Below are 26,924 nucleotides of genomic sequence, written 5' to 3'. Positions count from 1 at the left end.
TAACAAGTGTAAATGTGTGAAACAATCATGCGTGTTTAATTCATTTATATGATTAAACTTTTGAAAACTGTGTTACTCATCCTATATGTGGTGTGTATATATATATACGTTTATTGCAGAAAATATGTAGAACATAAATAAACAAAAGTACCACATAAACATCAATCATAATTACTACCAGTTAAAGACAACTATTGTAAGAGTTTTTACATGTAGCCTCCCGTCTTTTGTTTATGTCTATTCCAGCCTTCTATTGCATATACTTCATGAACAGAGGTATATAGTACATTTTCACAAAATTGCATCAGTCATACTACTTATTTTATTTTACATCCTACTTATTTTCATTTAGGATGTTATAAAATATATTCATTGATCTTAAGGTCATTTTTCTGAAAAAAAAATGTTTTCTCTAATTAAGCATTTGATCAGGTAATATATACAGGTGGTACAACGTTAAAAAAAAATGAAAGAAAAGTAAAGTCTTCTTTTTACCCCTTTCCTCTTCAATGGTTAACCTCTGCCATTAGGGAAAGCTTTTACTAGACCATCATATGTGTTATAAAAAAGGCTGAGATCACTAAAGTGGTTGTCATGGTACCAGGCACTATGTTAAGTGACTTATATAGATTATCTCATCCCCGTTTTATCAAGAAAACAAAAACTTAGGTAAGAAATTGGCTCAAGTTTACACAGCAGATAGGCGATGCCACAGGCGACTAACTCACAACTAAGCAGTTGATACCTGGAACAGATTGTAAATAAATAAACCAGCCTTAACGTGTAAGCTGGAGAATATGGATCAGTGTGCTCGTGTGGCCTGTGTGACACTGGATGAACCAATCTCAAGGCTGCTGGGACATAAAATTGCAAATGTGAAACTCTATCATCACACTGTCATCCCATTGTCACTCCTGTCAACATGTTCTTAGGTTTGGTTTTACCAGAATGTGTACTTGCGGGACTCTCAGAGGTTACGTTAACATAAAGAAACCATTTTATAAAGGAGACAATCATTTTGATCATTTGGACTCATATGTTTTCTATTTTAGTGCTTGTTTTTTTTATTAGTCATATAATCTTTTTCTCACAATGCAAACAAACGGATAATAAACTATGTACTTAAATGTACTTTTCTGGACAAAGATAAGAATCAAATGTGTCACAAAATCATAGAAGACATTTATGTATTTTTGTTTTAATGAATTAATTTTTTTAAGAGATGTGGTCTCACTAGGTTGTTCAGGTTGGCCTTAAACTCCTGGGCCCAAGTGATTCTTCCCCCTCAGCCTCATGAGTAGCTGGGACAACAGGTGTGTACTACCACGTCAGCCTGACATATTTAATCTATTTGACTTACATAGATTTATTAATATAATATAATGAAATGTGGTTCTGCCCATCTTGAGTCATTAAAATAGGTGTAAGTCAATAAGACCAACTAAATAGAAAATAATTTAAAACCTAATAAGAGGTACTAAAATAGTATTATCAAGTAACAAATTACTGACAATTCTGACTGTAATTCTAACGTGAAGGATATTTTGTATGAGCTTCAGTTCTGCTTCTCTAGAGAATAATAATGTAAAATACTGATTTTAGCTAAATCTGTAAAGATGGCTCAAAATTAAGCTTGCTTGTGAATGCACCAACTCTCTATAGGTACAATATAGGATATGTCTGTATGGGTGTGGAAATAAATTGGAACATATAGATTTACGCACATAGGGAAAAGCAAACACATGCCATTTATCTGCAATCCAATCCTGGTGATAGTTTAGAATCTAATTTCTTTTGCAATGTTCTTCCCATGTTTGAACATTTACATCGACTGAATTATTCTTTATCAATTTGATAATATTTGAAGGAAATGTACAAACATGACAAAGATTAATTTTTACTACCTCATCAAAATTATTGACTGATGATTATTGACCAGTCAAAATTACATTTTTTTTCATGTTACACCCGAAGACATACTGAAATTTATGCTTTTTCATAGGGAAAGTTTTAAGAAGAGTAATTAAGAAAAGGTGGATCAAGATCTCTGACTATCACCAAAATTCAATTTGTAAGTGTAGAATAAAATAACTAGGATTATTTTTTAAAAGCTCTAGAAATAGGAATCAAAAGAAAGAAGAATATTTAGGAAATCCAAAGGGATTTAAAGCATAAAAATACGTCCCAATCAGTCTACATGTAATCTAAGGAGGCCTGCACACTTATGAAGGGAGTTGCCAATATTGGATCACTTTGGAAATGGTGAAATAAGCATTGGTAACTGTATAAATCTAGGAGTCTGGTCAAAAGGACAAGGGCTAAAAGACTGAACTTGGGTCATGCTCTGCCTATCCCAGGAGGTGCTAACCTATGTCCTGAATCAGAGGATTTTTCTGTTGACAGCTCTGGATTGTTTGGGTAGATACTGGTAGGGCAGAAACTGTCCTAACAATACCTGCCCAGAAAGACGGGAAAGAGGAGGAAAAATTCCTCCTTCCACCAGGAATTCTCTGGGAAGCACATAGGATTTCACGCTACTAGTTTATTCCCAAGAGAAGCTACCAAAGCTTGGTAACTACCAACTCTAACTTTTGTGTCTCTAAGTACACTTCTCCTGGGATTACAACAAATTGAACCAGGGATTTAACGGAATCTCAGAGGACCCTAAGAAGAATGCTTCGAGGCCGATCCCTGTCTGTAACATCCCTGAGTGGGCTTCCCCGGTGGGAAGTCGAAGAACTTCCTGTGGAGGAGTTACTGCTCTTTGAAGTTGCTTGGGAGGTGACCAATAAAGGTTTGTACTGCTCCTGAAGGTGGATATTTGCTAGGTGATTGAAGACTGTAGAGTAAGATTTCACAGATGACTCTCTAGTGATAACCAATTGCCAGTGAGTGAGGAAAGCATTTAAATGGAATGTACATTTAAGCTACATTTAACCTTGTCTATTACAACAGGCTATGAATACAGACTTGGCTGTGTGTTGAAGAGGGAGAAAGTTGAAAATATTAACCGTTGCCATGGAATGTGCATTTAAATTAAAATTTAAAATTCATATTATGACAAAAATAGAAATAAAAAGTTAATATTTACTTTTTTTGTTTTAAAATTTTCCTCAGCAAAATAGTATAATTAAACATTTTATTTAGGAAGATGTATATGTGATTAGAACCAGTTAGAAACTTTAACTCTACATTCTGTTAGTGATCATGTAAAATGCTTAATAATGTTTCTAATTCACAATTAGCTTGGAATTAAAATTTTAATTCAGGAGCTTCTCAAAAGGCAAAATACTGTGCTCCTTTTCAGAATGTAAGTAATTTTTTCTTCAATGCTATGCTTACATAGGAATTATAAAATAAAGAAAATCAAACTGATAAAATTAAATCAATTTGTGAGTAAGCTATAACCTCATTTGTGCTGGGTAAGAGAAGGCAAGGTAGAGAACCACAATGTAAATGATTTTTAAAATAAAGACATCTGTAAAATGATAAAAACAATTCCTTGTGGATTTATACTCTCTAGTTTAAAAGTGTCAAGACTATTGAAGAAACATTAACAAAGAAAAAGTAATGGTTTTGAAGACTAGTTCTTTAAGATCTTGACGAATCAAGCCAACTGATTGCCGGGTAAATGGCAGTGATGACCTGTGTAATTTAAAGGATCTGAAATTATGACATGTGTTGTGATATATAACATGCTTATTTTTCATTTTGTGTTTATTATTACATATCTATTACGGTAACCTAAAGGATTTGAAATAATAACCAGAATGTGGTTATTTCCATTACTTCCTTCTTTTGGCTAATCGGAGCCAGCATAATCTCAAAATTAAAGGCATTATATATGGCATGCATTCTGATTTTTCACCTTATACTAACTGTTCAAAGTTCTCATGTGTATGCATTCATAAAATCAAAATTAAAAGTCAATTTTGCCTATGTAGAAGTGGACAGAATGCATATAAGAGAACAAAGCACAGTCTTTTTCTCTGTAGTTTAGTGAGAAAGAATCTAGGAGGACAGAAACCTTATTACAGAGAAGTGAAGTATTTTATGAGTACCTGTTTCTGTTGTTTCCTTTTAAATATTTTTTTATTCTTTTCCTCAGAGATCTTTATCCTGAAATGAGTCCCTGTTTTTAATGTCCTTTTTCTAGTCACAAATTTTTCCAGTCCAGTTTTTAAATATGCCCAAAGTTCCTGGGAACAGAACCATCTCTATTACATGTGAATCCCACAGTATGCGTTAAAATAAAAGTTTTCTCTAGACAGTGGGCAGGAGCTCAAGGACATAGCTTATGGGTGGATAAAACTGGAGGGGGCCTCTTAGCACTAGGAATCAGTCCAGAAGGTCTCTGCATGAGTTCCCGCACCTTAGCAGAGCCCCTTCTCCTTTCTTCTTTTCTCATCATTTAACAAACATTAATGGAGCACTGTTTCCTGGGCACTGCGAACACGCCAGTGAAACTAAGTTATTTTATGGATCTTATAATCAGTAGCATGTGTGCTATCTCAGGGTTTAGAACAGTGCCTGGTACATAGAAAATACTCAATGGATTTTTTTGAATAAAAGAATACATTTATTTTTCAATCCCTAAGCTGCCTTTAATACTTACTTTCTATCATTTCCATTTCAAGGGGAAGGGAAGTGTTTTTGTGGAGAGGTCCCCACAATGTGATTTACCCAAGTTGGTATCATCTTCAATATATCTTTATTTTAGTATTATCATAGCCTGGTATGGTTAGAGATTTTCATATAGATGGATAATTATTGTGTTTATTCCTAAGAGTACATTGCCACTACAGTTTCTTTAAATTTAATGGTTTGAATTTTTACTTCCCTGCATTTCATAGTAGTGATATGAGGTATCTTAGAGATCATGCATCCCACTCCTCCACTTCATAGAGAAAATTGATTCATAGAGGCATCTAATGATCAAGCAAATAGCAGAGTTAGAACCAGGATTTAGGTCTTCTCCAAGGCCAATTCACTTTTTTACTATTATGTAAGAATTAAATATTATAACCTCGGTTTTCAAAGGAAATATGCTATAGATGTAAGAACACAGAACTTGCAGTCAAAGGTCATGGATTTCTGAAACTTTTTGAAAAAGAACCCCTAAAATTGAATAACAGTGTCTTCATGAATAAAATGAATGTTATATTCTCCAGTTTTCTTACCATGTTTTCTGGCAAACAAGGAAGTGTATTCACATCTAAGAAAACAAGAGGTTTCTTAGGAGAAAAATCCCTTGCTGCCAGAATTTTGTCCATGAACAACGAAAATGTGAAAAACATAACAGATGAGACAGTCACAGTTAGTTCTGGGTACTAATTCTCACACCTCAAAATAACCTTTTTCATTTGTTAATATTAACCTTGAAATTTATTGCTTTTACTCATTAATCCATTTTATTATTCGGTGCGGATTCATCAAGTGTCTATTAGGTATCAGGCACCGAGAGGCGAGGGAGATAGAGTTAAGAATACAGAACTGATTCTTTTTTTTTTTTCTTGAGACGGAGTCTCACTCTGTCGCCCAGGCTGGGGTGCAATGGCGCGATCTCCGCTCACTGCAAGCTCCGCCTCCCGCGTTCACGCCATTCTCCTGCCTCAGCCTCCCGAGTAGCTGGGACTACAGGCGCCGGCCACCTCGCCCGGCTAATATTTTTGTATTTTTAGTGGAGACGGGGTTTCACCGTGTTCGCCAGGATGGTCTCCATCTCCTGACCTCGTGATCCGCCCGTCTCGGCCTCCCAAAGTGCTGGGATTACAGGCGTGAGCCACCGTGCCCGGCAGAACTGATTCTTAATCTTCAAGAATTTACAGATTTGTAGAAGGTAGACATTGAACATACAATACAGTCAAATGTGAGGAATGTGAGACTAAGGGAACCAGGTGTCCTAAGACTACACAGTGTACCGTATAGTGGTTTCTAACCTAGTTACCTAGAGGTTTGGGAAAAGCCTCTCTAATGACCAGATGTTTGAGTTGACACTTGAAGGATGCATAGCTAAAGGGGAGAAAGCGTTCTATGTGAGAGAACTATATATGCCAAGACGCAGAAGTGTTCTCTGTTCGAAGATATGAGTGGGGCTCAGAGACGGAAAAGGAGAGGAGTATGAGAGAAGATGGGCGAGACCTGCAGGGACTAGACTGTGAAACTCAACGGTAGTTAATAGCCTTAAGGAGTTTTGTTTCCAGGCTATGACTAATGAATGGGGAGTCACTGAAATTCTATGCATAGTAGTGGGAAGTGCTAAGTAGTCAGATGTGTTTTGGAAGAAGCACTGTTACCAGCTGAGGGAGAGGAGAGTAGGGAAATTAGACTGTAGTGTGACCTAGGATGGAAATTTTGCCCAAATGTAGAGGGAAAGATGTTTACTCTCTCCTTTGCCCAGGTCTTACTACAATCGTTTCTTCTGCACAGACTTGCTCAGAACATTACAGACTATGGAGAAATTATCTTGTTAAGGATATTTACACTCATTAAAAAAGTTTAGTAAATATTGTAGCACATAATGAAAGTTAATTTAAGAGTTGTAAAGACTTGCGCAATGTAGTCCCTAAAAAAATGCTTCCCTCTTAAAATGGACTAGAAACAATTTGTTTTTGCCTAAGCCAACGTGTTGCTGGACATAATACTTTACCTGCTTCCTCCTGAAACTGGACACTACACCTCTCAGTTACATGGTACAAGTGGCACAGGGAAGAATTCAGAACACTATAGTCAAAGTGTTTATGGAAGACATTATAATCATGAGTCCACTCTCCTAAGACAGGAGTTCTAAAGGTGAGGACTTTGATATAAGTGAACTCAAGGAGTTTCTAAACCTTCAGAAAATCTATCTAAAAATTAGGTGCACGTGTATAAAAGTGCTTTTTTTTCTGAGAAGAGGACTTCATACTTTCATCAGCTTCCTGAAGGCCCCTGTGATTGCCGTAAAGCACAACTGCTGTAAAGTTTACTACTAAGCCACGGGGATCTTTTTTTGTTAACACAGAAGTTTTCCAAATGGCTTTTCTCCAGAGCAGAATAAAAAGGATTCCATCCTTCCCAAGACCTAATGATGTTTATCTTTTGTGATACTGTTTCTGTTCTTCCTCTTTTTCTCCCACCCACCACCACTTTTAAAGATCTATCAAGGCCCAGGACCGTGATTCACACCTGTAATCTCCACACTTTTCAAGGCCGAGGCGGGAGAATTGCTTGAGATCAGGAGTTGGATACCAGCCTGGGGAACATAGGGAGACCCCGTTTCTACAGAAATTAAAAAAATTTCTGTAGCCGGCCGTGGAAGCTCACACCTGTAGTCCTAACTGCCTGACAGCGTAAAGCGGGAGGATCACTTGAGTCCACGTGTTCTTGTGAGGTTTCAGTGAGCAAGATTGCGCCACTGCACTCCAGCTTGGGTGGCAGAGTGAGACCCTGTTTCAAACACACAAACAAAAGCAATAAGTTCCATCAATTTGTTCCTCCATTCCTTCACTTACTCTCTGGCTGTCTACAGCCTATGGGCTCTAAAGTCAGACTGCCTGATTTGGAATTCCAACTCCACCATCACCTAGGTAAAGTTGAGATTTATTGCATAGCCTCTCTGTGCCTCAGTTTCTCCATCTATAAAATAAAGATAACACCATCCACCTGTAACAATGTTGTGAAAATTAAAAGAAATACCAATTGTAAATCACTCAGAACTGTGCCTAGCATTTAATAAACACTCTGTGGGTATTAGCTTATTTCTTTATCAAATGTATTCATAATATGAGGAAGTTAGCTCATGTATTGTCATACCAGCTTTCACTTTGAATGAGTCCATAATTGCATTTTTAAACATAAAAGCAGAAAGAATAGGAAAAAATATATATACATCAATTTTACTTCAATCATGGGATACATAGTAATTAGGATTTCTTTGCCCTAATTACTGGTGTGGATAAGCCAGTGGGCTATATCAATGGCATCTCAAGCTGTTATCACACCATGTGAAACACACAGCCTATGTAAAAACTATGCTTGGCTGCACAGCTTCAAGGAAAGCACCAGTCTACTCACTTCTTTTTCATTCAGCGTGCCATATCTAGGCCCCTTTCATATAAAATATTTGGAGCTGCCATTGTAGGTATAATTGGTGGCAGTGCAGGTGGTCTTGTTCAAAGTTTGAGTATCACCTCCCGCTGCCAAGACTGCAGCTGCTTTGATTTTAACAGAGTATCTAGAAAAGTACTGGGAACACAAATATTTGCTGACCATTGTCCCAAGTAGCACCTAATCTCCTTGCTACCAGACCTCATAAAATGATGTTCTAACTGTATAATGACTCCCTCTGCTTCTGCAACTGTGTTTTGGAACAGGAGGGTCAGATTAGTAGCCACACATACTGAAATAGTCATATGACTTCCAAAGTCTGTAATTTTTAAGCATGTACTAAATAGTGAAGTTTCTCCATATGTGTATAATATGTATATATGCATGTATACATATATAAAGAGACAGAGATGGAGAGAGATGGGGGGAGAGAGAGAGAGCGAGAGAGAGGCAGGAAGAGAGATCCTTATTTTGGTTGATATCTATTCTATACTTCTTTGGAATAGTGATTTTTAGTAAATTGGCAGTGTTGCCAGATGCCAGCTTAGGGTTTTAACCACCTCATTGTTATATGTACCATGGTAGTTCATCTTTTTTTTTCAGGTGAAAAGTGTGATACTTTGTCCTCACACTACGCATAGCCCCCATGTTGTTCCAGGAAAATAGAATCAATAAAATACAAAGTACTTGTTTGAAATTGAAGGTTAAGTTCAAATTCAGTGACCTATGCTGTGGTAAAACGATCATTCATTAATGATATTAAGTGTTTTCTTTTTTAATGTCAGAATAAAACTATTCATTTGCAGATTTAAAAAAATAAACGTGTATGTAAATCTCCTTGGGGTATACTTCGAATTTGAAAATAGGAATGACCCTGTCTCTATGGTGTTGCGTTCACTTGTATTCTAGCTTGCTAAGAGAGAAGTTTGGAGCAAATTGTGCTTTGTAAATAGTAAAAACTGAGGCAAACTGTAGCACAAAGTGTGCTATATAAACAGTAAAAACTGAGGTAAAAATATATGGAGGGAAAAAAGGCTAAAATGGTGTTGGAATATAAGAAATGGCAGTAAAAGAAGCTCCTCATAGCAAGACCGTACAGGGAAATGTCTGCAGAGACAAAGATTTATTTGCAATCAGGCCTCAACCAATATGGGATCGACTTTCTTTTATTGATATATAACATGTGCTTATATTTATCAGGTACATGTGACATTTGGTACATGCGTATAATGTGTAATGATCAAGTAAGGCATTTGGGGTATTCATCACCCCAATATTTATCATTTCTATGTGTTGGGAACATTTCAAGACCTCTCTTCTAGTATTTTGAAATATACAGTATATTGTTGTTAACTGTAATCACCCTACGTTGATATTGAACATCAGAACATATTCCTTCTATCTAACTGCCTATTTGTTTCCATTACCCAATTTCTCTTCATCTCCCTTCCTCCCACAACGTACACACCCTTCTCTGCCTCTGGTATCTATCATTTACTCTCTTCCCGCATGACATCAACCTTTTTAGCTCTCACGTATCAGTGAGAACATGCAAAATTTGTCTTTCTATGCCTGGCTTATTTCACTTAATGTAATGACTTCCGGTTTCATCCATGTTACTGCAAATGACATGATTTTATATTTTTATGACTGAATAATATTCCATTGTGTGTATATACCACATTTTCTTCATTCATCCATTGATGGACACTTAGGTTGATTCCATATCTTTGCTAATGTGAATCGTGCTGCAATAAACAGTGTGGTACTGGTATCTGTTTATTATTCTGAATTCTTTTCCTTTGGATAAATACCCAGTAATAGGATTGCTGGATCTTATGATAGTTCAATTTTTAGTTTTTTGGTAAATCTACATACTGTTTTCCATAGTGGCTATACTAATTTGTATTCTTACCAATAGTGCCTAAGAGTTCCTTTTCCTTCACCTCCTTGCCAGCATGTGTTATTTATTTATTAATTTGTTTAAATCATGACGATTCTAACTGGCATAAGATGATATCTCATTGTGGTTTTGATTTGCATTTCCCAACGATTAGTAATGTTGAGCATTTCCCCATACCCACTGTGCATTTGTATGTCTTCTTTTGAAAAATGTCTATTCATATCCTTTGCCCATTTTTTAATGAGATTATTTGTTTTTCCACTGTTGAGTTGTTTGAGTTTCTTATATATTCTGGAGATTAATTCCTTGTCAAAAGAATAGTATGCAAATATTTTCTCACATTCAACAAGTTGTCTCTTCACTCTGTTGATTGTCTCCTTTACTGCTCAGATGTATTTTAGCTTAATATAGTCCCATTTGTCTATTTTTGCTTTGTTTCCTGTGCTTTTGAGGTCTTAGTCATAAAATCTTTGCTCAAACAATGTCTTGAAGTGTCTCCCTTATGTTTTCTTTTAGTAGTTTTATAGTTTTGAGTCTTATATTTAAGTGTTTAATCCATCTTGAGTTAATGTTTTATATGGCAAGAAACAGAGGTTGTATTAGGCCATTTTTGCATCACTATAAAGAAATATCTGAGGTTGAGTAATAATAAAGAAAAGAAGTTTAATTTGCTTATGGTTCCACAGGCTGTTTAGGAAGCATGGCACCCACATCTGCTTGGCTTCTGGTGAGGCCTCTGGAAGCTTTTATTCACATCAGAAGGCAAAGCAGAGAAGGCACATCATATGACAAGAGAAAGAGCAAAGGAGAGAAGAGGAAGATCCCAGACTTTCTTTCCTTCCTTCCCTTCCTTCCTTCCTTCCTCCCTCCCTCCCTCCCTCCCTCCCTCCCTCCCTTCCTTCCTTCCTTCCTTCCTTCCTTCCTTCCTTCCTTCCTTCCTTCCTTCCTTCCTTCCTTCCTTTCCTTTCTTTCTTTCTTCCTTTTATTATTTTATTTATTTTCTTGAGACAGTCTCACTCTGTTGCCCACAATGGAGTGCAGTGGTACAATCTTGGCTCATTGCAACCTCCATCTCCCAGGTTCAAGTGATTCTCATGCCTCTGCCTCCTGAGTAGCTGAGACTACCACACCTGGCTAATTTTTGCATTTTTAGTAGAGACGGGATTTTGCCATGTTGGCCAGGCTGGTTTTGAGTTCCTGACCTCAAGAGATCTGCCCACCTTGGCCTCCTAAAGTGCTGGAATTACAAGTGTGAGCCACCACAACTGGCCCCAGACTCTTTTAAACAGATATGTGAACTAAATGAGCAAGAACTCACTTATCACCAAGGAGATGATGCTAAGCCATTCGTGAGGGATCCTATCCCATGATCCAACCACCTCCTGACAGGTCCCATCTCCAACATTGGGGATTACATTTTTTTTGAGACTTGTATGAAATATTTTAATTTTTAAAAATTATATATATATATTTAATTTTTCCATAAGTTATTGGGGTACAGGTGATATTTGGTTACATGAGTAAGTTCTTCAGTGGTGATTTGTGAGATTTTGGTGCACGCATCACTTGAGCGGTATACTGCACCCTATTTGTAGTCTTTTATCCCTTACCCTCCTCCCACCCTTGCCTGCAAGTTGCCAAAGTCTATTGCATCATTCTTATGCCTTTGCACCCTCATAGCTTAGCTCCCACCTATCAGTGAGAACATACAATATTTGATTTTCCATTCCTGAGTTACTTTTAGAATAATAGTCTCCAATCTCATCCAGGTCACTGCGAATGCCGTTAATTCATTCTTTTTTTGTGGCTGAGTAGTCTTACATCATGTATACATACACCACAGTTTCTTTATCAACTCGTTGAGTGATGGGCATTTGAGTTGGTTCCACGATTTTGCAATTGCGAATTGTGCTGCTATCACATGCGTGTGCAAGTATCTTTTCCTGTAATTACTTCTTTTCCTCTGGGTAGATATCCACTAGTGGGATTGCTGAATCAAATGTAGTTCTACTTTTAGTTATTTAAGGAATTGTGACAGTTTTCCATAGTTGTTGTACTAGTTTACATTCCTACCAGCAATGTAGAAATGTTTCCTATTCACCACATCCATGCCAACATCTACTGTTTTTTGTTTTTTGATTGTGGTAATTCTTGCAGAAGTAAGGTGGTTATCTAATCAGGATAATGCTGGCCTCAGATAATAAGTTAGGGAGAATTCCTTCCTCTTTAATTTTTGGAAGAGTTTAGGGAGATTTGTCAGTTTTCTTTGAAAGTTAGGTAAAATTTGACTAGGTAATTTTAAAAGACCTGTCTTCAAGTTCTGAATTTTTTCTTCTGCTTGATCTAATCTATTGTTGAAGTTTTTGAATGCATTTTGTATTTCTTTCAATAAACTCTTCAGTTCTAGAATTTCTGTTTGGTTCTTTTTTATTGTATCTATCTCTTGGGTAAATGTCTCTTTCATATCATGAATTATTCTTCTGATTTCTTTTTGTGTATCTGAGTTCTCTTGTGTCTCACTGTGCTTCCTTAATATCAACATTTTGGATTCTTCTTTCCAGAATTTTATAAATGTCTTCTTTTTTTTCCCACTGGCATATGTTGCTGAAGAATTATTAAATTCATTTGGGTGTGTCATATTCCTTCACCTTTTTATGTTTATTTTGCTCTTGCATTGATATCCATGCATCTGGTGTAACGATTGCTGCTTCCAATTTTATAAATTTGTTTTTGCAGGAGAAGACTTTTTCCTGAAGATATATCTTGGTGTTGATTGAGTAGGGCACGTTGGTTTTGATTTCTAGGTGCATACAGTAGCATAGTCTTCATATTATTTGTTTCAGCTGCCAACAGTATCAGCAGTGTCTGTGATTTTTTCAGTGGTTTAGGGTGCAGTTGTTAGTGAAGGTGGAGATGAAGTGTGCTGGAGACACAGTCCTTGGCCCCAGTGGTAGTGGTATGCCTAACATTCCTGTCCTTGGGCCCCAGGGCTGTGTACACTGGCACTGATGGTAATGAGTCTAGTTGATTCTTTGGCCTTCAGGCAGTTTGCTTGGGTGCCAGTAGTGGCCATAGTAGGCTGGGCTGGTGTGTGGGTCCTCAGGTTTCTAGGCAGTGGGTGTGGTGTGGGTAATGGCTGTAGCAACTGCAAGACAACTTTCTGGCTCCCAAGCAGTCTGTACTGGTGTTGCTGGTGGCTGCAAGGGCTGGAAGGGTCAATCTTCAGACCCACAGATGGCACATGCAGATGGTGCCAGTTGTGATGGCAATGGCAGATTGGGTAGGCCCATCATCAGGCTTCTGGGAGGGGTGTTTAGGTACTAGTTGTGGTAGATAGGACAAGGCTGTCTTTGGTAGATGTAGTTAGCATCTACGAAAGGTTCCCAGACTGCTTGCTTAGGCATTGAGGAAGGCAAAACCAGGATGGGTTTTCCTGTCCTCAGGCCACTCAATGGTGTATGTGGACACTGGTTGTCATAGGCTGGAGTGCAGTGATCCTCAGGCCCCCAGCAGAATGCCCGAGTGAAGCAGTAGCTACTGCATGGCTGCCCTGCTCTTGATAGGGTGCAGGGTATATTGCTTTCAGTGGCAGCAGCCATAAACGGGTAGCTTGTGAGCATGTGTTACAGCCCTAGATGGTGGTTGCAAGTGGGGTAGCATTTTCTTTGGGAGCTTGTAATTGTGTAACAGCCCTGTTATGGGGGGTGGAGGAGTCCACTTCTAATGACACACATTTTATCTCTGGTGACAGCAGCCAGCAGTAGCACTCAGCTGTGGGTGGGGAATGTCAACAGGGCTTCAGGGATGTGGAGATGCAGATGATATTGGGGTCTGAGGAAAGATGTCATCTAGGTGGGGGTTGGGCTCTCAAAATGGTGCCTTGCTGCTCAGAAATGGGGATGGCAGGGGTGGGACCCAGTGAGAGCTCCTTCTCTGGAGCAATGCCTTTGTGTGATTGCTGGGCAATTCCTTATGTGTGTCTCAAGGCCTGCATGGTCAAGGAACTCTCCTGTGGCTAGGATTGCTGGAGTCCATAATGCAGATGTGGACCACTGGGAGTCAGTCACTTACCTTTCCATGAACTGGGGAGCCTCTCTGGCCTCACAGAGGAAGCCTACTGGGTAGGCTTCCTTGCTTCCCTCCCCTTCATTGCCTTAGATGCTTCCTGTCACTTCTCTGTTGAATTCCAGAATTCTCTCTTATGTGGGATTTTCTACTTACTATTTTGGTTCTTTGTGGAGGAGGCGAGTATCAGATGCCTTTAGTCAGTCATCTTGAAGCCCCTTCCCTTGAAATTTTTAAAGCTATATGTTTTTATTTCTAATAGACTGAAAGAGCATAATCATAGTTTACACACTCCAAGGCTATATGGGGAACTATCTGAAGGCCTCAGCTGAGTAAAAGAAGTAGCAAATTAATTAACTATGTTTATCTTTTCATTTCATTTCCCAAATCAAATCATTTGTTTCTTCAAATAAAGAATTTCTATTCCCCCTTATGTTCTTTAGTAAATAAAAGTGTTAGCATCTACCAAAGTGTATATGAATTTGAAATACATAATCTAGCAAACAAGAATGTTTTAAGATCTCTGAGCAAGATGCATAGTTGCAAATAAAAAGAGTTTTCAAGGATAAAGCATATAAATAAAACATCTAATAAACATGTACCATCAGAAACTTATGGTATATTCTCCTGGAGAAGATGAAGAAAATAAGTCTACAGAAGAGGATAAATTCTTTGGAAATTTTGCATTTTTGTGGATAGTGGTTTTGAAGAAAGCTTAGATATATTTAAATATGTTGCTAAGATGTGACTCCCACACTTTAAAGAAAAGTTCTTCATTTTAGTTGCCCTTGTAAATTGGCTAAGTTTATTTTTCCTCAACGAATAATTTTGATGGTTTCTAAAATCGTCCAGAATTTGAGGAAATACTTAGGTGTAATAGATAACATCAATTTATGTTAACTTAGATTTATCGTTGGATGGTTAAGTGCATCATGTCTGTTCTTGTCCACTCTAAAAGTTTCTGCTTGCAAGTTTTATATATCCTCCTCATGTGTTCTGTTCTGTCCTCATCACGTGGCATTTGAACCGTGGTTTGATAGTGTCCTTATTATCAGACTCTGCTCAATGACAGTTTAAACTTTTTTTGATACAGTAAAAAACTTTTCCTTAAAGATGAAATTCTTAAGGACAACTAGCTTGTGTAGACTCATATGAAAATTGCTTGGATTTTGGAGTTACTTTAGCTCTTCTCTTTTGTAAATTAATGAATCCTATGGTACCATATAATAGCATCAACATTTGCCTTTTGTGTCTCACCTTTCAAAGGGCAATTTTCTAAAAAGTATATTTTGCACGGCTCAGGTTTAAAGTAATGTCTCCAGATGTCGTTCTACCTTGTGACCACTGATTGTGACTATTGGTAAGATTTACTGTGTAAAGTATAAGTTACTGGAATAATCCATTTAAGAAATATAGTAGCTATCAAAACCTGTAGTCTGATGAATTGGAATATGTTTTGAAAGACAGCAGTGAAAAATGAGAAGTAATATATAAGTAATAAAATTGCTCTTTGCAATTGAGTTGAAGATTGATGCCAGGATCTTATTACCTCCAGGATTTCACAAAGGACTTCTTGAGTCATTCCGTTGCTCTAGCTCATGAACAAAGTATTGCTCAAGTAATTGACAGACTAATTTGTGTATTCTCACATGTGATTATTGTTTAGCGCTGTCACGGGAAATATCCTGCCTAAGTTTTCTGGAAGTCTTCCTCCCCTTACCCCTCCCTATATCCTTCTACCTGGTTATCCTTTTTAATCCTATTACTCTTTCCTTGCACACTCTACTCCAGTTTAGAGCCTGGGCTCTAACCATTACCTCTGCCTAAAAATTTCTCTTCATGACATCCATTTGCCCAATTTCTTCACCCTTTGTAATTACCCCATTGAATGACATTTTACTTGCTCAATTTTTGCCTTTCCAATCAGATCTAATTTATTTTATATTTTTAAAATTTATTTATATATATTTAGGAAGTATGTACTAGTTCATTATCATGCTGTTTATAAAGACATACCCAACACTGGGTAATTTATAAAGAAAAACATTTAATTGGCTCACTGTTCCACAGGGCTGGGGAGGCCTTGGGAAACTTACAATCATGGCAGAAGGAGAAACAAACATGTCCTTCTTCACGTGGCAGCAGCAAGTAGAAGAACCAAGCAAAAGGGGGAAAAGCCCCTTATAAAACCACCAGATCTTGTGAGAACTCACTATCATGAGAAGAGTATGAGCATAACCTCTTCTATGATTCAGTTACCTCCCTCCAAATCCCTCCCACAACATGTGAGGATTATGGGAACTACAATTCAAGATGAGATTTGGGTGGGGACACAGCCAAGCTGTATCAGGGTATAAGATCAGGTTTCTTACATACATATGTTGCGTAGTGGTGAAGTCTGAACTTTTAGTGGACCATCACCTGAAAAGTGAACATTGTGTCCAATCCATAGTTTTTCAGTCCTCACCGTACTCTTATCCTCCCATCTTTCTTTAGTCTCAAGTGTCTATTATTTCATTCTATATGTCTATGGGTACCCATCGTTTAGCTCCCACTTAGCTCTCACTAAGTGAGAACATACTGTGTTTGACTTTCTGTTTCTGAGTTATTTCACTGCGGGTAATGTCCTCCAGTTCTATCCATGTTTCTACAAAAGACATGATTTCATTCTTTTTTATGGCTAATAGATATATATTAACATATTAATATATACATATATAAATACACACATATACACCACATTTTCTTTATCCAATCATCCATTGATAGACATTTAGGTTGATTCCACATCTTTGCTATTGGGAACAGTGCTACTTTGAACATACTAATGCAGATATCTTCTTAAATATGAGTTCTTTCACTTTGGGTCCATACCCAGTAATGGGATTGCTGGATCGAATGGTAGTTCTGTTTCTAGTTCTTTCAGAAATCTTCATACTGTCTTTTATAACGTTTGTACTAATTTACATTCTTACCAACAGTGTATAACCATTTTCTTATCTTCACATCCTCACCAACATCTGCTGTTTTTAAACTTTATAATGATAGCCATTCTGACTGGCATAAGGAGGTATCACATGGTGGTTTTAATTTGCATTCTATGATTATTAGTGATGATGAGCATTTTTTTCACATTTATTTGCCACTTGTATGTCTTCTTTTGGAAAATGTCTGCTCAGGACCTGAGCTCACTGTATTTGTCAGGGTTCTCTAGAGAGACAGAACAAATAGGAGAAACATAGGTAGTAGGTAGATAGATAGATAGATAGATAGAGACAGACATAGACATATATATAGATATAGATTACTCTGTGGATTCGGTCTTTTGTGGTGCAGAAGCATTTTAGTTTAATTAAGTCCCATTTGTCTATTTTTGCTTTTGTTGTGTTTATTTTTGAGGACTTGCTCATAAATTTGTTGCCTAGGCCAGGTCTAATTTTTAATTCTCTTTTAGAGCCTGTCTTTCCCTCCAAGCTAAATATTATTTTACCCCCATTTGACACATGAGCTAATTGAGACTTCTATCAGTTAAGTAAGTTGACTAGTTCAATATAAGTTGTTTCTAATTTTTTTGCCATTATAATGCTTCAGTAAACATCCTTTTCGCACTCTCCTTAATTTTCCCCCAGGTCAATTTTCTATATGTGGACTTGCTGGATCCAAGGGTGTGCATATTTTCCAAATGTATCCATATTTTCTGGCTTTGTGTTTTAATAGAGGTAGCAGCAATATCAGAGGGGAGAATTAAGCAATGATTCTAGTGTAGCAGGACAAGCTGCAGACTAAACCCCTCAGACACCGAGTTAAAGAAGGAAGGGCTTTATTAGGCTGGGAGCTTTGGCAAGACTCACATCTCCAACAACTGAGCTCTCCGAGTGAGCAATTCCTGTCCCTTTTAAGGGCTTACAACTCTAAGGGGGTACATGACTGGGGGCTGCATGCACCAGTAATCAGAGTGGAACAGAGCAGGACGGGGATTTTCACAGTGCTTTTCCATACAATGTCTGGAATCTATAGATAATATAACCGATTAGGTATGGGTTCGATCTTTAACCAGGCCCGGGGTGCGGCGCCAGGCTGTCTGCCTGTGAATTTCATTTCTGCCTTTTAGTTTTTACTTCTTCTTTCTTTGGAGGCAGAAATTGGGCATAAGACAATATGAAGGGTGGTCTCCTCCCTTACTAGGAAGGGAGAAATACCATGTGAGAATGAAATATGTATCTGTGTTATTGGATTTGACATCAGGGTTGGACCAAGCATCTTCTATGAACATCTATAAGCACTTTCTCCTTATCAAAAGGTACCTTAGTTGGTGCTTTAAAAGATAAATGACTATTTAGCTTAGGAGATTTCCTCATAATTGAAAACCACAGCAGCTGTTATTTGAACATGCCTGAGCCCCTTCTGGACCACTGTCGGAGAAGGAGGAAGAAGGTGAAAGTGAATTCTGATGCTGAAGGCATGTATGATGACAATGGGTATTTGTCCTAACTTTGACACTACAAAGTGACTGGAGCTTTAAGCAAGTTAGTGTTTTGCTACAATTGTCTTTTCAGACTTTTTTTTGAAGTATTTTACCTCTTTGCTGCTGCCAGCTTGCTGTTCTTTCACATGTACCTGGAAGGGACTTTAAAATACGCACAGAATTGAACAAAGCAGTAACCGTTCGTTGGTGTCCCTTAACAATATGTTAAACACTATTCTTTTTGAAAGGTAAATAAATCCTTGGGCTTAGTGGATCCTAAATGCTAATTTAAAAATCTGAATTCATTTTCATCCCTTTTCACTTTGAACGAATTGCTAACCTGAATGATAATGGAAACTTTTTTCCTTTTAACAGTTGGAGGCATCTATACTGTGATTCAGACAAAGGCCAAAACAACAGCAGATGAATGGGGAGACAACTATTTTCTGATAGGTCCATATTTTGAGCATAATATGAAGACTCAGGTGGAACAATGTGAACCTGTAAATGATGCTGTCAGAAGAGCAGTGGACGCAATGAATAAGCATGGCTGCCAGGTAAAGGAACTGACGCTTTACTTGGCAATTCTCAGTAAACTTATGGGAAAAAAGACTGCAATTAACATGAACTCACAAGAGAAGACCATTCACCTACTTAGAGAAAAATAGTAGGTTTGTGAGAAAGATAATGAACTTCCTTTTAAATGGATTGCATTTGAGACACCTTGTGAAACCAAGGAGGAAGGATAAGTGGTTTGGAGTTCAGCAGAAGCTATAGTGTAAACATGTTTTTGAGGAAGTCATTTGTACATAAACTGAAGTCAGGAGTGTTGTTAAAATTATTCCGTGGAAATGTTTAGACATGGAGCAAAGGTTTTCAACCAACCCTTGTGGAATGTCAGCATGTTAGGGCATCTACATTAAAAGAAGCTAGATATTGCAAATGTAGAAGCAAAGCTAATGATGTAGAACCAAGGATGTTCACGTCTTAATCCTCAGAAGCTGTGAATATGTTACCTTTTATAGCAAATGGAATATTGCAGATGTGATTAACTTAGAGATTTTGAGAAGGGGAGATAATCCTGAATTATCTAGGTGGGCCCAAAGTAAACATAAGGGTCCTCATAAGAGGGAGGCTGTAGAATTAGAATCAGGCAGGAGATGTGACAATGAAAGCAGAGGTTGAAGGGCGCTACTTTGTAGATGGAGGAAGAGGCCACAAGGAATATAGGTGGCCTATAGAAGTAAGAAAAGGCGGCCAGGCACAGTGGCTCATGCCTGTAATCCCAGCACTTTGGGAGGCCAAGGCGGATGGATCACCTGAAGTCAGAAGTTCAAGACCAGCCTGGTCAACATGGTGAAACCCCTGTCTCTACTAAATATACAAAATTAGCCGGGTGTGGTGGCAGACATCTGTAATCCCAGCTACTTGGGAGGCTGAGGCAGGAGAATCACTTGAACCCGGGAGGCAGAAGTTGCAATGAGCCGAGATTGTACCATTGCACACCAGCCTGGGCAAGAAGAGTGAAACTTCATCTCCAAAAAAAGAAGAAGTAAGAAAATAGATTCTTCCTTGGAGACTACACCTGGAATGTGGCTCTATCAATACACTGACTTTAGTCTATTTTGAACGACTGACTTCAATATCTGTAAGATAATAAATTTGTTTTAAGCCACTAGGCTTCTGGTAATTTGTTACAGCTACAATAGGAATTGTGATATCAAATCAAGGGAGGAGAGAATTTTAAGTATGAAGAAGGGATTAAGTCAACAAAGGATTGATCCAGGGTCTGCTGGGTTTGGTAATATTTGGGCCATTTGTAACATAGGTAAGTACAGTTTCAGAAGAGAAAGGAAGGTTAAATCTCATTTCAATGGGTTAAAGAATAAACAAGTAGTAAGAAAAAAGATACAGAAGTTGTGATTACGAGATTTTTCTATGAAGATAAAATATAATAAAGTAGTTGCAGAATGACATGGTTTTGAGAATTGGTGTGTTATTAAATATGGGTAAGACCTGAGCATGTTTATTTGCAAAAGGGAAATACCTAGCAGACAGGGAAAAGCTAAAAGCTCAGAATAAATGGAAGATTGAAGAGAGTAAAGTCACTGAGAATGGGGAAGGGAACAAGATCCAAAGCAATACTGAAAGAATCATTTTTCACTTGTCTCACTCAAACAGGAAACAAGGATATCTGCAAATACTAGATACAAGTTAATGAAGAATTCAGGCCAATCTTACCCATGTTTTTGATGATCTTACTGAAGCAGGTGTTAAAGGTCATTTTATGAGAATTAAGAGGCAAATGTAGAAACTAGGGAAGTTCAAGAAAGAAGTTCTGAAAAAGTGTTCAAGGAATTTTTGGACATGTTTGAGATGTAGTCATGACTTTATAGTGGCACAAATACACACGTGTCTGACTTAGTCCAGGAGAGATCTGCAGTCTGAGTGACGGTGCAGGAAGTAGAATAGATGAAGATCCAGTGTTGTTTAATTTCACCATTCATACAGTGGGTCAACGTAGCCCAAGAATAGAAGGTAATTGTGAAAGTGATTGAATTAATAGTTTAATTGATGGGCCATTGCATTAGAATATATAGAAAAGGAAGGAATTAAATAAGGAATAGACAGGAAAGTAAGCAAAGCCAGAAAGAAGATGGTAATGTAGGACAAAATGGAGGGTTATGGGAACCGGAGATCTTAAAGGGGAGAAAGAAAGAATATATACACTGGCAGAAACAGAGTGACAGAAATGGAAGTACAAGAGTTCTAACTGGGTAGCAGAATGCTGAAGTGGAATATTTTAGAGAAGAAACAATTTGGGATTTGACAAGGAAAGAATGCAGTCATGATCTTGAGTAGCTGAAAGCAGACTGACATGAAAGTCTTTTAAGTCCATAAGGTCAAGTAACCATGAGGTTAAGTGTGCAGGATAAAAAATATGGCCTTTGAAGTTGCTTAGGATAAGGTCAAAAAGTAACCTTATCTTTGCTGAGCAAGGAAAGGTAATATTTTTGGATAGCATACATTTCAAAGGTGTTTTATGTGTAAATAAAGAATAAAGCTTTAAAAGTTTCAGTAGAATTTTAAAAATCAGTAACTTTCCTTCCTACTCATCCCAGGAATATAGTTTCTGGGGGTGAAAAAATGTGAAGTCTTCACTTGAGATGCTGTGTGGGTAGTGGTGTCTAGGAGGTGCACGCAAGGTTTAAGGAGTGGAATGTATAATTTACAAGGGAACGTGAGATCCCAAAGAGTACCGGAAAACATTTCTTAGTGAAGGCAGCATAGAGAATGTTAGAAATGTGATAGAACAATGCCTATCGTACTATCAGGATGCAAATAAAGGAGATATTAGAAGGGGCTTACATTTGAAGTTTCTGTAAAGGAGGAGGTAGATGAGAAACACAGTGGAACTGACTGGTCTCAAGACTACATGGCCTCCTAGTGTAGGGATATTTTCATGTTGCAGCCAAGAACTGACTGGAGGTCAGTACCAATTGGCTTACATTCTCTATTTGTGTAATAGTGTCAGCTCTTCTTTATAATCTTAGCTTACGTATCATGTGACACATATTAGGCAGTCAGTAAACATTATATAGTAATATTACATGTTATTCACAGTGTTAAAATACATGAAGCAATGAATTTCCCGAGGAGAAAAACTATTGAAAAGTTGTTTGGGGCTCAGGAAAATTTCATCTTAAAAGGAAACAGTGGCAGGATAAACACTGAATTATAAAGGAAACAACTGAAACATAATGAGGGTCTTTCAAGGTTGACCAAGGAACAGATGGGTGAGAAGCATCCCCACACATGTCTGGGTCCCCTGGTAGGAAATGATCAAATTGGGCTTTGAAGTCCTGCAAAATTCAGCCATGGGTGGAGTCATAAGTGCCAACATGTAAGCGATATGAATACATTTTATTTTCTAGAGAAGCCTGGATCCACATTCAAAGAGACTCTTAGCCTCTGCTGAGTTCCAGAAAGGGTTTGAAGTGGTTTATGAGGTTGTATATCATGTAATAGGAGAATAAACATAAAATAAAAATTAAGACAAAAGAACAAGTAAATTGCTGTAGAAATATGGAGAAAAAAAAGGGAGTTAAAACTTGGATATTCAAGTGATGATATACACACAATTGGGAAAAAAATGAGAGCGCTAATCCATTAAAACTTGCAGAAGATAAAACATTGAGGAATCAACGTCAATTTGAAGATTGTAATAGAATTATACTTTGAGCTGCTAGATTAAAGAGATAATGTATCTAGGGCAATGTGTTTAGTTAAACCTCTGACGGCAACCATATTGGGAAACATTTTGCATCACTTTTTTTTTTGATAGGAATAGCCAGATAAATCATACATATTGGTCTACAGAAATAGCTTTTTCTTCTAGCAAGAAATATTGTTAGTCCTGTTCCATAAAAGAAAATAAGTGACACTGGAGCCATTATATCCAACTACCCAGGTTTTCAGAGATACAAAGCATTTCATTGCTCTGTCATAAAAGCAGAGACTGTAATATTAAACCCTATGAGTTCAAGGTCACAAGCAAGTAACTAAAGACAGATGAACAGAGATTACATGATCTAGATACATTGTTTTTAAATGTAATGAAGAGCAAGAATTTGGAGATTCTAGAAGAATGGATTTATGCCCATTCCAGCTTGAGGCTCAAACAGCAAAGGCTATATGTTATCAGTATTCTTTTCTAAGTAGCTTGTTTAATCTGCCATTGAGTACTACATAAAGTTTATATCCTCAGAGTGCAAATACATTGTCCTGTCTTGCATGACTTAATATCATACATGGCTATGTGTTCTTTATATGACAGGTGCATTTTGGAAGATGGCTGATAGAAGGAAGTCCTTATGTGGTACTTTTTGACATAGGCTTTTCAGCTTGGAATCTGGATAGGTGGAAGGGTGACCTCTGGGAAGCATGCAGTGTTGGCATTCCTTATCATGACCGAGAAGCCAATGATATGCTGATATTTGGATCTTTAACTGCCTGGTTCTTAAAAGAGGTATGGTTTATTATATAGTGATACAACAGAGGAATAGCACAACTGCTTTCAGTGCCTAAAAATGATCCCATGATCTTTAAATGAAGGAAATTTTGAGATGATGCCATTATGGCTTGTCCTAATACAATTGAAAGAAATCTGAGAAAATGTTGAGCATTCTGGAAATTAAATGCCAGCCTTTGGAACAGTGTAATAATGATACTTATTACTATTTACCTCATGTCAAATTTAAATGGCATGATGTCTGTCAAACACCCAATTATATTGCCCGATATATAGATGATACTTAATATACATGCAAGAAAAACATGAAGTATAGAATCCTAAGAGTAGCAAATAGCTTAAGAAGCTATTTGTTTAATAAGCTCTCCAAGTGATCCTGATGTACACTACATGTGATAACCACTGTTTTAAGTTAACGCTCCAAATTTCCCAATTCTCTGCTCAGCCTTCTTGAATGCTGGTGTTTTGCTCTTTTCTCTATTAAGGAAATGAATTCTCACAGTGGAGTCAGTGTGAATGTTAATATTTTGTAAGGGCAAACAAAATAAGCTGTCTCTTTGTAAGGCAAAGAGACGGATGCCCACCTGATTTGGAACTAGACCCTGGGGTGGAATTATACCCGGATCTTCAGTGTGTTGCAAAGGTGTGATTTGATTTAAGGCATGTTTTTTATTAGCCTCTTTCTCTCTAATTCCATATTCTTAATAATATATCAGTTAAATTTTGTTGCCTTCAAGAAAAAGAAAACCCAAATAAGATAAATTCAAAACATGAAATCGTTTATTACTTATTCTAAAATGATGTAATGGCATTTTATCTTTGTTTCTCAAAATCAAATATGCAAATACACACATGAAAATCATTGTAGGCTTTTAGAGTTTTCAAGTCATCAAGAATCCAAGTACTATTTATTAGAAAAAAATGATATTGTAAAAGTCACTTTTTCTTCATATGCATTTTTTTCATTATGATTGCTATATAGTTTTAAGCAACATTTGCTTTTCCATAACTGGGCCACTACAAATAAAGAAGGCATTTTTATATTTTTATAGAAGTCTCTTCCTGGCCATTCCTTCAGCAAATATCAAAATGTACACAATAAATAAACACAAGTCTAGTCAATTAAAAAAAATTCAAGTAGTTTTTAAAAAGTAAACTTGTAAGTGAGTAGTCCCAATTGATTCAGCTGTTCAGTGATATCTTTAAGAATTTATTTATTCATCCAGTCAATAAATATTTTTTGAGTGCCTACTTTGCATTTATTCCATTTATTTCTTAATATTCATTACCTGTCATTAATATTAGTATTTATTCTTCTGTGGATACAAAAAATCTGCTCCATCACTGAAAGAGAGGATTAAGATATAAAAATATATGGGGTTAATGAACATGCCACTGAATCCTGTACTTATCCTTGCTAAATATTCATGCTCTATGTTTAGATTCCTTTAAATTGTAAAATATTTTATAGACACCATAACTCCACTTATAATGTGGACCATGATCACAATCAAGCTTCATCAACAACTTTTCTGAATGCTTTTTTTTTTCTAATGTAGGTGACAGATCACGCAGATGATAAACATGTCGTTGCCCAATTCCATGAATGGCAGGCTGGAATTGGACTGATCCTTTCTCGAGCCAGGAAACTTCCTATTGCCACAATATTTACAACCCACGCTACACTACTCGGGAGGTATCTCTGTGCAGCAAATATTGATTTCTACAACCATCTTGATAAGGTAAATATTCCTTCCTCCTTCCCTCTTACTCACCCTTCTTTCAGATTGCTGAAGCTGAAAGATAAGTATTGATCTGTACATTTCATCTGCCAACCAGATGGCAGAAATGCCCTTTTAGCTAATCAATATTCATGACAAAGCTTCCCTTGGGTTGACAGACAGCTCATATAGCTCAACTTTGTTCAGAATACACTAGAGTATAGAGGTGAGAGGCCTGATTTCTGTCCCGCTGTGGAACAATAGTTCCAGAGGGATATGGTAGGAGTAAAGACATGATGTCCGCCCAGGGTTGGGCCCTCGTTCTAGCCAAAGGCTATGGAAGTGCTGTGAACACCCTGGATCCACACACAGCTCTGAGTGGCAGGTAGAGAACTGGGATTTGAGACATACAAACTTGCACTGTGAGACTTACTTCCTCTATTTCTTCTATCCTCCAGGTAAACAATTGATTAAAAGCCACATTATAGGTTGATAGGTTCAATTTTTCCTGTAACTTCACAATGCACAGGGGTATTTTTGTGGGATCAAGTAAAACAGAAGTTATTGCAAACAGGGATATGGGTCCTTGGTGAACAACAAGTTATTTTTGCTAATCTTAGCAGATTACCTGATTCTATCACCTCCCAAAGTCATTCAGTTTTGATTTATTTCTTCTATTTTTTATATGTCAATTTAGATTAATGAAAGTATGTATTTTATATCATCATGTTAATAATATTAACAAAGCATTTGAGGAATATAAATTCAGAGGTTTTGCAGATTTGGTATCTGTATTATCAAATCTATTTAGCACTTTAGGGTTCGGTTTCATTATCAGGAAAATTAGGAAGTTAGAAAGTTGATTTTTAAAACTTTCCCAGCTTAAAGAGTTCTAGGATTCTATAAAACAGAATGTGTATGTGTGTGATACATAAATAATACTCATATAATGCTACTGAAAAGTTATACTACTGTCTCAAAGACACTCAGAGCGCAAGAAAGCTCTTTCTGAAAAACTTTTAACATCTGTAAAGCAATGAGTGGTCCTGATGAGTCCTTCCCTATGAAAAGGCCAGCCTAATCTAAAGGTCAAACTAGAAACATAAGCTGTACATTTAAAATAAAGTCACCAAGGATTTCAGAAAGCTTGGGGATATAGGAGGTTCTTAGCGGCACATACTAATGGTGGACTAATAAGGGCAAACCAGTCATCTCTGCTAAGCTGGTAAGATGAACAAGCATGCTTCCTGGAGAGGAGTGCACTTTGACTTCAGTGAAAGAGAAAATATCAGAGTGGCAGATTGAGTATTTCACTTCAGAATTAATTTCTTTCTTTTTTTTTTTTTTTTGAGACGGAGTCTGGCTCTGTCACCCAGGCTGGAGTGCGGTGGCCGGATCTCAGCTCACTGTAAGCTCCGCCTCCCGGGTTTACACCATTCTCCTGCCTCAGCCTCCCGAGTAGCTGGGACTACAGGCGCCCGCCACCTCGCCCAGCTAGTTTTTTGTATTTTTCAGTAGAGACGGGGTTTCACTGGGTTAGCCAGGATGGTCTCAATTTCCTGACCTCCTGATCCGCCCGTCTCGGCCTCCCAAAGTGCTGGGATTACAGGCTTGAGCCACCGCGCCCGGCCCACTTTGGAATTCTTGAAT

General features: G+C 37.5%; 1 protein-coding gene across 1 annotated transcript in view; it reads left to right on the top strand.

Moving 5' to 3' along the window:
- Positions 1 to 2,313: 2,313 nt before the first annotated feature.
- Positions 2,314 to 26,924, top strand: part of GYS2 (glycogen synthase 2) — a 62,404-nt gene continuing 37,793 nt past the window's right edge. The window contains exons 1-4 of the mRNA XM_003906096.5: positions 2,314 to 2,794; positions 18,897 to 19,078; positions 23,359 to 23,550; positions 25,113 to 25,295. Of these exons, the coding sequence (XP_003906145.1) occupies positions 2,674 to 2,794; positions 18,897 to 19,078; positions 23,359 to 23,550; positions 25,113 to 25,295 (678 nt within the window). The 5' untranslated portion in view covers positions 2,314 to 2,673. The remainder of the gene's footprint in view (positions 2,795 to 18,896; positions 19,079 to 23,358; positions 23,551 to 25,112; positions 25,296 to 26,924) is intronic.

The sequence above is a fragment of the Papio anubis genome, chromosome 9 (genome assembly GCF_008728515.1).
Source record: "Papio anubis isolate 15944 chromosome 9, Panubis1.0, whole genome shotgun sequence".
In the NCBI taxonomy this organism is placed as follows: domain Eukaryota; kingdom Metazoa; phylum Chordata; class Mammalia; order Primates; family Cercopithecidae; genus Papio; species Papio anubis.
The sequence above is the reverse complement of the archived record's forward strand: the minus strand, read 5'-3'. Positions and strand labels throughout refer to the sequence as shown.